Here is a 13,047-nt window from a genome sequence, read left to right as displayed (position 1 = left end):
ACGAAATCAGTGCCCTTAAGCCTGCTTTTCACTACCGACGCAAGCAGAGGCGCAAGCATAAGCATAAGAGTGCTTATTTTACTGGAAAACGGCCTCAACGCAATCATAAGCACAAGGATCAAAATCTTTCCTTTCTTTGTGCTTGCGTCGCGTTCTTTTTCACTTGACTAAAAGCTCTTATGCTTGTGGTTACGCCTGTGTTTGCGTCGCTAGTGAAAACTAGGCTCTACAGTGCACTTGAGAGGAGAGAAAGTTCAGAGAAAAGACGTATCTGATTGACACAAACAGAAAGAAATGAAACAAGTAAAGGCGAATTTCAATTATGCTGCGCTTCTTTTTCCCATCCAGGTTGCGATTATCTTTCCCACAAATGTCTTGCAAAGAGCAGTTTCGTCAACAAAAGCATGGGAGCATGCGTTAAAGCGTAGACTTCGCGGATTCTCGAAGGAAGGTGGGGAACAGTTTCCGTGGTAAACACTAAGGTTGGGTTCGATTGACCGTATTCCGGAATACGAATAAGCGGAATAGCTGTTAGATTTACCTTTCTAATTAAATTTGGGAAGACATTTCTGCAAACGTCCGTTGATATGTGATAATTTAAAAGCCTTTTTGTACTCTAGTAACTCCAAAAACCTCTTGTGAGGGATTTCTTGCAATCATTGTATGTATTCCTATTCCGCAATAGGATCAATCGAACGCAGCCATAAATAAGGCGTGCACTAACGCCCTTGATCATTGGTTCTACTCGAACGACTTATCCACGAGGTAAATAGTCGTTCCTCTTTTCTTTTGCGGGTTGTGTTCTTGGGAGGAACAAAACAGGCGAGAACGCCGGCGAGCGGCAATAGGCTGATTTAGCAACAGAACGGGAACGTCATTTGAGGACGCGAGAGCGCGCAGAATAGTCTGGAGTCTATTTCGACTATCTTATGGGTATTCTTGATGCGCGCTCCGTTGTCAACTGACGTTCCCGTTTTGTTGCTAAAGCCCTGGCCCCAGTTGTTCAAAGGCCGGATAACCTTATCCGCTGGATAAGGCACTCTTCAGCGTCTAAAATATACTTCACGTTAAATGTTGCCCAAGGTTTTCGTACACTCCCCAACTAAGCTGTGGTTAGAGTGTGCATATTCGCTTTTGAACGAGGAAATATTGAAATCTTTGCATGGATTGAAACTGTCGGATAGTGACTTATCTACTGGATAAAGTTATCCGGCCTTTGAACAACTGGGGCCTGGTCAAACGGCGCATGATAGTCGATGATAGTTGATGATAGTCAAAGCGCGCGTTCGGACAATCTCTCAGCCGCGGACATTATCAGCTTACATACCAGCCGCCTGAAGGGGTTTATTTACTAACTAACATTGACTATCATGCGCCGTTTGACCAGGGCTTAAATCAGCCTAAGCACTAAAATACGGAAGGTCACATCTAAAGCCTCGGCTAAACATTCTAACAATGTAAGAACGTAAAGCACATCTTGTTAAAGACATTTGACCGACAATATTTGTGAGGTGAATGTTGATGTGATGTTAAATGACGTTCTTGCAACTTGTCGCGCTGCAAATGTTGCGTCGCAAGTTGCGGTCGTTTGTTGTACGAATTACCACCTCCGCACGCTACAAATTTTCGTGTTGCAACAAGTAGAAACGACGTTTACTTTCTACAACATGAAAATTTGTTGCGCGCGGAAATGGTAATACGCGCAGCAAACAACTAACGACGCAATATTTGTTGCGCGACAAGTTGTAAGGAAATGTTGCCCGTATTACTTGGCCTTTAGCCGTGCGATCAATATTGTTATGCAACAATTGTTGTTTAATAATGTTGAAAAGCTAAAGAGAAAAATCATAAATCCCTCGCACACTTACCGTCGTTATCCCGGATGTCTACCACGCGTCTGACATGTGATAGGGGCATGAATTTTACGTGTTTGTAGGCCTTTTGTGGCGTGCGCCCTGCCGGGCTTTTCATTGGTAGAGGCACGTTATTCATCATTTTTAATCCGCGTCGTTTTGTTACCTGGGAGTAAAATACAACGGAAATTTTGTGTTATTACTACGAAACGCAACTTGCGACCATCATTGATTTACAGTCAACCCAGGTCACGCGTGAACGATATTTTTGAAATTTGAACGGAGTTTTGAAATTTACATGTCAGTTTTCAAAATCGCCAACGAGATTTCAGAGTTCCCGTATAAATTTCCCTAGCTTATTGACAGTATAAAGCTATGAATTTTTCTTTACATCGCAAAATTGAATATTTCAAGAATAACAATTGTTTCCCAAGTATTTTGAATCTTTTTTTCAGTTAATGCGTCTTTTTCGGAACAATTTCCAGAGAGATGTCCAACATTTCATTCACACGTCGGACATTACAAAGAGAAATTCGAATGTTCATTTCATTCTTGGAATTAATGTTTACGCGTGACCTGGATTGACTGTAAAAATAACAGGTGTGTGATCGATCGAGTCAGAAATGGAGCTTTGAATGATGAGTGAACATTACATCTGGGTAAGTCTCTCCACGTAAGAAAATAGAAAATCCATAAACAGGCTACACCTAAATCTGTCATTTTTTAGCGTAAACTTGATTGTGCATGGTCTATGGTTATTGATCAGACCGGGCAGCACGACTGAATCAAACTATAGATAGTCCTCAATTCAAACCATTACCATTTACTAATGTTTTCTGAAGGACATAAGGCAAACCTCTGAGACTAATGGGTTCCAACCACACTAGAAGGCTAATGATACCCCTGGCCTCTAAATAAGGTTTTTAGCTCAAGTCTTGCCCAGTGGATCAAATGTATGTTACTTCTGAAACTCGAGTTCAAGCCATTTAGTATGATCTCATTTTAACTGACACTACTATATAAGGCAGTTTGACATTCACATTCAGTTACAAACCTCCAGACTGTCATTGAAGAGGAAGATTGTCACAGCCTCTCCTTTACCGCAGATTGTGTCACTCAGCTCGAATGTATCAGCTTTGGACACGTACACACGATGCGAGGATAAAACGTAAGCCTGCAAAAAGAAAAGAAAAAAAGACTGAAAATGAAAATATTGAACTTACAATTATTAGCAGTAATCGACAGGAAATTTGGCACACTCCAATTCAATCAAGCCATCGGGTGCTGTGCACGTTTTGGGTAAAACCAACTGGCGTCACAAACTAACGTTGAGTTACTGTGGCCAACAGATTCGATTCGCAAGACAGACTCGCAAGGTGGAACTCGAGTGCCTCCATAACAAGGTCCACAAAACTAACAACCTTCAGGCGTTGGGTGAACAAGCAGCGAAAAACTTCGGTTGAATTGCGTACAATTTTGAGTTTGACCGAAGTGAACGCAAACCATCGCGAGCAAACTCAAGTAGAAGCCAGTACTAATGGAACCACAAAGGAAGTCGACATATGTTTCATAACTGGGTGAACCTGAGGTGACGCCTTTTAGCCAAGGCTCGATTAACAGCCAATGTTCCGGCGGGGCAACGCGGAGCCCGCGCTTCTCCCGAGTCCTCGTGGCGCGCCGCGAGAAAACATTTCTGGTAGGTGAAAATCGTCCAGATTAAAAAACATTTAGCACTGCTACAGACTTTTATAAATCAGGCCGATTTTTGCCTGTCACCTGTTTTCTTTGTCAAATTGGACCAAATCGGCTCGATTGATCAGCACGTGTAAATTAGGCTGGGCTCGATTTCCGCCTCTCTCTTTCTCGAGTTCGGGATCGTCGCGGGTCATAATAGAAATAGTAAGAGACTTCGACCGGAACGGGAAACCGCACAAGAAATGCCTATGGAACCCACGGTAATTTTCAGCCGGCGCTACACCAACGGAAAAAGAAATCGGCAGACAAATTTTAACGGTAGGTAAATTAGCCTTGAAACAAACCCACGAGTTGGCATCAAAAGGACTGTAGTGTAAGCATGCCCGTGGCAAACGTTATGTCCGTTGCATAGACCCCAGGTGCAAATACTTACAGGGCAACCATCGACGTCCCGGAGTATCTCGAACATTTGTACTTGGCCTTCTGTTTTCCTTTTGTCTTCGTTTATGTGACTGAAAAGAACACAAAATTGGGGACAAAATGAGCAAGAGACTGTAAGAGAATATTAGAGAGGGAGAATGGAGCAACTAGTAATCATGACAAGTCCTTACGTCATGACGTTCTTGAGTGAGTCCACCGCCTGTCCGAGTGCTATGTGATCGGGATTTTTCTTGTCTGTGTGCTTTAAGAGATCTGCAACGGAAACATACCACTTAAGTTTACAGTATTATGACTACGATGCGCTACTCAAGTATCAGGTTGAACGTATCTTATGAGAGACTGCGCAAAACCACATAAAATGAATGTAGCCTGCGAGAGCAGACGCATTTTCCGGCTTTTGTTTCACCCGTCAAAGTAAAAGCAAAAGCCGGGAAAGGAGTCTCTGCTTTCAAAACACGAGTCAGTTCAACTGACTACAATCAAGCACCTCCGTTGCATAAATATATATAAAAAAATCACTTTATTTAAGTGTTAATGTATTTAGCGTAGAACACTAATTGGGGACACTCTCTAGATCGAATTGAAATTTGGAAATGTTGGGGTTTTTTCGGAGAGGGGAAAACCGGAGTACCCGGACAAAAACCTCTCGGAGCAAGGACGAGAACCAACAATAAACTCAACCCACATATGATGCCGAGTCCGGGAATCGAACTTGAGCCACATTGATAGGAGGCGAGAGTTCTCATCGCTACGGCAAATAGAAACGGACAGTTTCATATCAACTCTACGCCTGTAATGAAGCTTTATCCTTTTGATGTCCGTACGAAAGAATTTGTACTATATCATAAGGCTGGAATTAAAGTGACCAATAAAACCAACCAACAAACAAACATTGACAAAACAACAACATAAGATTACAGACTGGAACGCTCTAGAGAAAAGAAGGTCAGTACGACATTAGGGCTATCGCAAACGGCAAACGTGAGATTCGCCAGCGTTAATGTTTTCTTGAAAAAATGAGTACAGAGATAACAATACTGCAAAATAATTCCGGTCTTTGATGCTAACGTAAAACTTCTCAATTTTACTGAGAAACTTAAACAGCGAGAGGCAAATGAAGGATAAACATGGTCACGTGATCATTTCTGCCGTTTGCCGTAAACGTTATTCTAAATCTCTATTGCTAGTGGTAGAAAGTATTCGTCCTCGTTTTACCTGAGAGCAGTAAGTTCATGCTGGGAAGTCTCTGAACCGGTCTGATCAGCAGTTCAGCCAGGCTTTGTCGTCCGCATTCCGGTCTGCTGAGACACGCCTAGTGATAGGAAACAAAAACACACATTAGCAGTTTGCAGGGACCAAGTTTAATGGCCTTAGCTCCCACGAGTCTCCTAGCAAACAAAAAGCCACATTGGTGTTGTGCATCCACAAGCTGCCTTACGAGTTTGTTTTCGAGTCTACTTTCAAAATTAAAACATTTTGAAAAAGGATAAGGGCAACAAACTATCATTTGATGAATGGGGCCACGATGAAAGATAAAATTCTGATTGGTTTGCGGTCGGATTGATGGTATATAATTCTGTAGCCCGTGAGAGCAGACCATCAGTTTCCTGCTTTTCTTTCACCCGCCGAGGGTGAAAGAAAAGCAGGCTAATAATTCTGGTGGACCATTTGTGAGGGTCGAATGAAAAAATTATGAGGGAAGTAAGAATGGGCGTTACCTTTAAGAAAGCATGGAATCTTGGCGATTCTCGGTCGCATCTTGCTACTGTTTCCTTTGTCATCTCAAAGTAGTTGACGAATGGTGGATAAACTTTAACTAACTCTTCAGCCTACGTGAAATAGAAAGAAAACACAAAATGTTTCAAAGAAAGAGACAGACAAGAAATGGGGGAACAAGGCTAGAGCAATGTTGCAATGCTTGCCACCAGACTTGACGTCGTATGGGGAGGGGGGGGGGGGGGAGGAAGTTCATTCTGCAAATTCCTTCTGATTTGATCTGGATATAGAGAACCTCCATGAATCTGCTGTATCTGATAAATCCTATAGCACAAATTCACACATCCTAAGTACAAGTTTGATGTACAAGTCTAGGAGCTGCTGAATGTGCATAGCACCCTAGTTGTACTGAAACACTTGGCAGAGCTACAACGAGTGTTATAATCCGTTCAACCACCCGCACCCTTTCCTTCTGTTCAATGTTGGATAGCGCAAGAAACGCGACATCTTTTTCTTTTGCAGCGCGTTTTAAGGTTCTAAACAACATTGAATGGTGAGAAAGGGAGGGAGACGTGATCAAGGTGAAAGTATAACAACAACTCATGTGTCACTGGTTGTAGATAGACAGGAAGAAGGTGTGCCGGAGAACAGCTAGGACATGCAAACAACGCGTCACCACAAGAAACAGAGAGGCACTCAAAGAAACAAGCATTTCTTGCGAGACACTAAACAAGCAAAAGCACGGGAGAAGAAGAACCACACGAGGTATACTTAAATAGTAGATACTCACGTGACTGCTTATTATGTTTCCGATACATTTGTCTTCTGTCCATTCATTCAACAATGATTCAAGCTCGTTCTACAACAAACAGGGAAACGTTGATTGCAAACGTTCACGGTACCCCCTAACAGTGGTCAGTGTTTGTTAAAAATCTGTCTCATTTAACAAAAATCTAAGACTAAACCAGGAGGAGGTCGTCTGTATACGGATCACTACAATTATCTGCGCTGTATGTGTCACATACAATGAAAAGGAATGACATTGTGTCAAGTTCGTCTGTACTATCAAAATTTTAATAGTTCTGGAGCTAAACTATAGACTACTGATAAGACCACTTTTCCACTGGCTCGGCGGCTCGCCAGTTGCGTTCTGCACACACTTACTGTGACTAGCGAGCCGCCGAGCCGCCTCAGTTATACCTCTCGAAATGTGGCCCTGTACTCTATAGTTGCTCCGTTTTGGGTTCTTATGCTCTAGAAGTGCTGAATGTCTTCTCAAAATAATGCCAAAAAAAAAAAAAAAAAAAAAATAGATGGCCACAGTTCTCATTTACAGCAGTACACACTTGAGTAGAGTACAATGTTGTCAAGTACAAGTAACGGCCAAGGGTTATTCCCTTCTCACCATGATTTTATTGTGAACCTCCAGAATGCCTGGTAAACGACCAAATATTGTCTTGACGTCCTCAGCTGAAATAATTGACCCGCCACGTGGTTCTTTTTCCAATGGCTCTTTGAATACCTGGAGACAATGAAGAGGAGATTGTCAAACTAAGGCTCTGTTCAGACTAGGTAGTGCACGGGCACCGAAAAAATTTTGAGACTAGTGCCCGTGCCCGAAAAAACCGGACCCAGGTACCAAATCTGAACCGGGCATAAAACGCTTGAAATTGTTCCATACTCTCCTAAAGGATTTAATTTCTCCAGTTGAGAATAATAATAGGGAAAAGGCATTAAATTTTACCTTGAAAATTGGCCTTGGTAATTTCAAAAGGTTTAACTATCATCTGAAGGATTGTTACAATGGTTTTCTAATCATGCAAGACACAACTAATAAACATCCAGTTTCCGTGTGATTTTCAAGAACGAATCCTCTACTTTGAACCATACTCACTGAAAATCATGATAAGTCTGTTGATTATAGTTGTAATGCTCAGAAAGCTAGTGTACACTTGCTGAAAAAACGAGCCCCAACAATCTTTTTGCACTGGATAAACAATCTTTTTGCACTGGATAAGATACACATGTGTCATTACCTTGAGGATATTGGTCAGTATTTCCACGTAATTTCTTTCTGTCTGTAGTAGTTCCAAGGCTACCTGCTGCCGTGATGTCAGAGGTTTGGGTGGAGCTGCAATGGGTGTGGTTAGTTGTGAGGTGGCTCCACTTAGCGTTTCTACAGGAAAAAAAAAAAACAGTTACAGCGACTATGAAAGAGACCATTTTTACAGTGAGATGTCTCACCATAGCCATTTGTCTATATGAACTATTTGTCGGATTTGTAGCTATAGCAATAAGTAAGAATAAACTGACTCATTGGATAATGCAGCTCCAGAGATTTGATTTGTTTAGCGGCCATGGTGTATGAGCTATCTATCATCTTGTATCCAATGCGCATTTGTGGAATAATATATTTTTAATTAGACTTGCACAAGTGCACCTCTCGAGTCTCACAATAGAAAAGCCGATAGGAGCGAGGTTTTTAAGCGGCTGAGCCAGCAACAAAGGCGCCATATTGAATAGGAGGAAGGACTTTTTTGAAAGTCTATATTTTTAAGTATACCTGTCATCACACAGACTGCATGCAAGACTGCAAGTAAATTCTTCCGTTGTAGTCTCTGCTTGTGACATACTGAATGTAATGTACTTTTTCTTGGTCAAACAACACTTTTATGTAACGCTTTTCTAGTAATGCAATGCAATTACATTGGCTAAATCTCAGACATTAATATCCAGAGCTGTGAAACACAAGCTGTGCCAGCCAGTTAGTTATCCCTGTACATTTGTTAGGGGCCATGTGACTCCTGTCAGGCACCAGAACTGTGTCCCCATCCTGAAGGGTGTGTGTGTATCTTTTTTTTCTTTACACAGGGTATCATAAGCTAGATGTTTAAAGAACAGGTTGAAGGTGAACTGTTACCCCTTCCTTACCTATGGGCGTGCCTGGCGACACCAATGAGTTTTCAAGAAGAGATCCAGACACAGACAACAGGTCGCCGCTTTTGCGCTTTGGACGGAAAAGAGGAGAGTCTGGAGAGAGCAAATCACTGAGGTCTGAGTCCTTTAGTTTGCGGCGTTTCCTCTTCCGACTGCCAACTGGTGTGTTCTGCTGTGCAGTCTCGGTGGGATCCTAAGAATGACAACATATTCACGAGTTTTCAAACTTCTTTGTACACTAGAAAAAATCATAGAGTAGCAATGTGATTTTGTAATGATGTAACAGTAATGTTGTTCGTAGGCTTACCATGGCAGTGAAGTGATAGAGGGACTCGTCAGCGCATGCATCCATGTGAATACTTGCCCAGAACCACTAAGAACAAAGAAAAACAACATGATGATTAGCTAACTTCAAAATGTGCTTGGATATGGTGTGAGCACAAAATAACTCAAGATAATTTGCACCATCTGAAAGCTCCTTCCAAGGAAGATAATTTATCTGTTAGGGAGAGAACTCTCTCTTTGTCTAGTCTTAAGGCGACCTCCTTCCCAGGGGCTCCCCACCCAAGAGGGAAGGGGAGAGCAAAGACCCTGAGAATGAGGTTGCATGGTCTCAAGGGTGTCAGCGGCCTCCTATGCAGATGCTGTTTAGGCTCGACACCCATTCGTCCCCATGAACAAGGGGAAGGAATGTGACGAGCCCAAGAGCATATGTGTAGGAGGTTAGGGTGTCAACTTATGTAAAGCTTTCTCATTTACTTGTTGCAAATTTTTTTATTGTATTGGCACCTGCCTTACCTCTTGCTTAACAGCTTGGCCATGTGATTGGTCTAACAGACCACTTGGTAGTTCTGTGACACTATCTTCTACAACCAGATGGGTACAGCGTGTATCACTGGCTTCCACAGGCACCCCACCTTAAAAAACACAGATTTGCTTTACTGTTTCATTATATACAGCAAAAAATTATTGACAGGAAGCTTGTATGAAACCTGAACATATTTTAATTCTCCCTTACTTGTTGGGAGAGAAGTGAAATACAGAATGCATAATTAAATTGGATGGAAATCATGTAATAGAGCAGGTTTCTTCTTATCAGATGATAAAGGTCTCTTAGGTCTGGTTCAGATGCTGTACTTCACCTGAGCCAAATCGAATTCAATGAATTAAGTTCATGTGAAGTACGGCAACTGAATCACTTCACAATGGCCAATCTAATTCGGATCGGCTCAGCTGTTTTTCCTGCCTGGCTCATGCAGTCAGGAATAACGGCTGTCGATTGGCTTTGATTCAGACGCCTTACTTCACATGAGCCTAATCCGCAATACTTATCTTTAGTCATAGTATGCTTCAGTGAATTAGTTTTAGCTGAATTAAGTTTGGCATCTGAATAAATTCAAGCAGGATTAATTAATTTGGGTTGGTCTAAATTCAAATTTGATTTGGCTCATGTGAAGTATGGTATCTGAACTGGGCCTTAACCCTGTAAGCCCTAACAGTGATTAGCATCAAATTTCTCCTTGTATTTACTCAATGCTCATTCAACCCCTGAAGTCATGAGAATTAAAGATATGATCACCCAAGGTGAATTTTCTTGATTTGTAATAACTTCTCCCCAGTAGTCTTATAGACAAGATAGGAGAATTTGTTCTTTGATTAATTTAGGGGTGAAAGGGTTAAGCACTCATCACCACCTGAAACAACTATACTAACGACAGCTAGACTCTAAAAGCCAGTTTTGCATGTTGTTTTTCAATATTCAGCAAATTGGGACAATGGACATACCTTGCTGTTCTGTAGATTCTTCCATGTGTTTCTTTTCATCATCGGAAAATCCATGGAAACTAAGGTAACATCCATGAAACGGCATCATCTTGTATTTTTCCTGTAGCACATACATGTAGAATGATGATCTTAAAACACATTATGTAATCTAGTTATACAATAACAATGATGAATAAAGAGATAGGCTTTCCAAGATGGGACATGAGCTGAAGAGAATGGAGAGCAGAGTGGACTGAGCTGAGCGCAGACCAAGCTCAATTTTTGTCTCCGCCCTATACCCCACTCAGGAGCCTGTTCATAGGCTATGACTTCTGACGTTTTGAATGTTAATGGCACTAAAAAAGTATTATTTTGTACAGTTTACAGACAAAGAACTCACCATTCCCTCATCCATTGCACTCGCTCCTCTGCAAAGCAATTCATGTTATTATTAAATATTCAATTTATAATATTTATCTGCTGATACCTAATAAAATGTATCACGTAAATTATACTGAATAAATTTCAATCTATTTTGCATCTTGGTTGATAACCCACAATGATCCTGTTCTTTTAATAGTAAGCAAAATGAAACCACAACAGTTGAGATCACCGTTGAAATAACAAGACAGTGTTATTGGGGACGGTTTTATTGACAGCCCTGGCTTGTTCAAAGTAAGGACATTTTGAATACTAGGTGACAATTTTGTGTACCCCACCCTCTCTCAGTACACAGTGTACAAATTTGTAACAAACTCATGGCACTGCTTTGGGCGCATGAAACATTCTAATCAAAACATTACTAATATTTTACTCACATCTCATGGCGTCTTTCCCAGCATTTTGCCACCCACTCTTTTGTCATAATCATAGTTCCAAGACTCACAGCAGCCTGGAACAAATGCATACAAGGAAACAACCATCAATATTCTTAAACAAGTAGTTCCGCAATAAAAGGGCAAGCCCCCCTTAATTTAACACCTTTGTCGGTGTGAAATGCAAATTTAGACGCCGTTCAGTAGTTGAAAGTTGTTGACACAAGCGTCAGGCTCTCAAAAAATGTGCCTCAAAAATTTCATAATATCACCACAGCAATGTGACATCATCAAGTTCCAATTTGCTTAACAACATTTATTCTGATAACTAAGCCAGTAAAGGCCGTAGAAAAATACACATGTTGTTTGTCAGTTGTTTAATATGCTGTTATGGTTGATTGACAACTGAAGGTGAGAATGGCCAGGCCGGGCTCCTTTTATACCAGAACTTGCTGTTTAAATCAAGGATTTGTGGGCATCAAGTCCCTAGCTGAAGTTATTGGTCCCTACAAGACGAAAATCTCCAGACACCAGACACCAGCTTGACTCTTGGTAGAAAACTAACATTGTAGTAGTTCACTTACCCTGTATTTCTGTCCATGTATTGAATTAGCAACAAGCTGTGTAACCCTCCCACTAAACTCTCGCCGTATACTACCACCCATGTGATGAACCAAATTACAAAGTCTTCCAAGTTCTTCTTTCTTTCGAAATCCAGTGAAACATACGACATGATTTGCCATAACTGAACAGTAAAGAGGTCTTGAATTGTACGGCAGGGGCTGTTCTTGTTTAGCACATGAATGTACTACTGGCGGTCCAATTATTCTTTGCTCTTCTTTTCGTAAAAGTTCGAAATCCTCTCCTTCAAAAGGATCACACACAAAAACTATTTCAATGTTGTCAGTAGCTGTTTGTAATACTTCCTTCACATTATCTGGGATTGTGATGGGAATCTTTAGAGCCTGCAAATAAAGAAAAAGAGAAAATAAGGCAAATGACAATATTACAATAACATTGTTATCATAAATTTATGCAGAAGGGTTCATTCAGTAATAATAACAATATTGAGAATGATGTATTATTCAGAAAGTGACACAGGCATACACGGAAAAAAATCCGAGTGCTGCTATCAGGAGTCGAACCTAAGACCTTCCGATTACTAGTTCGGATGCTCTACCACTGAGCTACAGGAGACTCATGGGAGCTACAGCCGTAAGACAATTAAACTAGGTTCATGGGACAAAAATTATTTCTATTATTTCTACTACTATTTCAGACAAATGAAGGCTTTGTGTTAGAGGGACATGGTAGTTTTCATCTTCCAGAAACTTTGATCTTACTCCAAACTTCCCCAGTTGATCAGTGATTTTATTTTAATATTGATCCCTTTATGATGCTCTCGCTGGAAATGACAGCAGCTGTTGCTGTACTGTTTAACGTGGAAGTGGGCCAAAGGTCACGTAACTTATACTGATCTAGTGAAGCACTTTTACAGCTGTGACTGATCTGTGACAGGTGTGACAGGTCACAGGTTCAACTGGAAACCTTACACACAGGGGATAAAATAATCCGTAGAGATTATTTTTGTGACAACCATACATAAAGGCCAGTACAAAAATAAAAGTTAATTGTTAAATGCACGCATTCCACACTGGACACAAAAGTGGCCACGTCTGGAGCAGCTTTTTGGCCAAAAATAGATTATGCTACCTTAATCTTTTCAAATATCATTCAGATGAGTGTAGCACAAAAGATGACATATTACAAAGTAGGGACCTTCAGATCAGAGTTTGAGTACAGGTACGACTTTCAAATTTCAAATC

General features: G+C 41.1%; 1 protein-coding gene and 1 long non-coding RNA gene across 5 annotated transcripts in view; one reads left to right on the top strand and one right to left on the bottom strand.

Annotated features, from left to right (window-relative positions):
- Positions 1-13,047, bottom strand: part of LOC146449580 (protein ECT2-like) — a 33,795-nt gene that overhangs the window by 3,852 nt on the left and 16,896 nt on the right. For 2 of the 3 annotated variants that reach the window (XM_085101205.1, XM_085101203.1), the window contains exons 3-18: positions 11,806-12,186; positions 11,225-11,298; positions 10,807-10,834; positions 10,428-10,527; positions 9,441-9,559; positions 8,950-9,015; positions 8,637-8,835; positions 7,742-7,881; positions 7,111-7,227; positions 6,496-6,564; positions 5,708-5,818; positions 5,205-5,301; positions 4,160-4,241; positions 3,982-4,060; positions 2,908-3,027; positions 1,869-2,019 (exon numbers count right to left, since the gene is read on the bottom strand). In XM_085101205.1, coding sequence (XP_084957331.1) covers positions 1,869-2,019; positions 2,908-3,027; positions 3,982-4,060; positions 4,160-4,241; positions 5,205-5,301; positions 5,708-5,818; positions 6,496-6,564; positions 7,111-7,227; positions 7,742-7,881; positions 8,637-8,835; positions 8,950-9,015; positions 9,441-9,559; positions 10,428-10,527; positions 10,807-10,834; positions 11,225-11,298; positions 11,806-12,186 — 1,933 coding nt within the window. Of the gene's footprint in view, positions 1-1,868; positions 2,020-2,907; positions 3,028-3,981; positions 4,061-4,159; positions 4,242-5,204; positions 5,302-5,707; positions 5,819-6,495; positions 6,565-7,110; positions 7,228-7,741; positions 7,882-8,636; positions 8,836-8,949; positions 9,016-9,440; positions 9,560-10,427; positions 10,556-10,806; positions 10,835-11,224; positions 11,299-11,805; positions 12,187-13,047 lie in introns of all 3 variants that reach the window. The other variant, XM_085101204.1, reaches the window with a different exon arrangement.
- LOC146449582 (uncharacterized) lies at positions 348-7,271 on the top strand. 2 transcript variants are annotated; one of them, XR_014860563.1, is made up of 4 exons: positions 348-451; positions 3,203-3,549; positions 6,228-6,470; positions 7,135-7,271. It is a non-coding gene; the product is annotated as an uncharacterized LOC146449582 (long non-coding RNA). The 2 variants fall into 2 exon arrangements; XR_014860564.1 differs by lacking the exon at positions 3,203-3,549.

Source organism: Pavona decussata, unplaced genomic scaffold, assembly GCF_977016875.1.
Source record: "Pavona decussata unplaced genomic scaffold, jaPavDecu1.1 SCAFFOLD_602, whole genome shotgun sequence".
Classification (NCBI taxonomy): Eukaryota; Metazoa; Cnidaria; class Anthozoa; order Scleractinia; family Agariciidae; genus Pavona; species Pavona decussata.
This window is presented reverse-complemented; position numbering and strand designations above follow the sequence as displayed.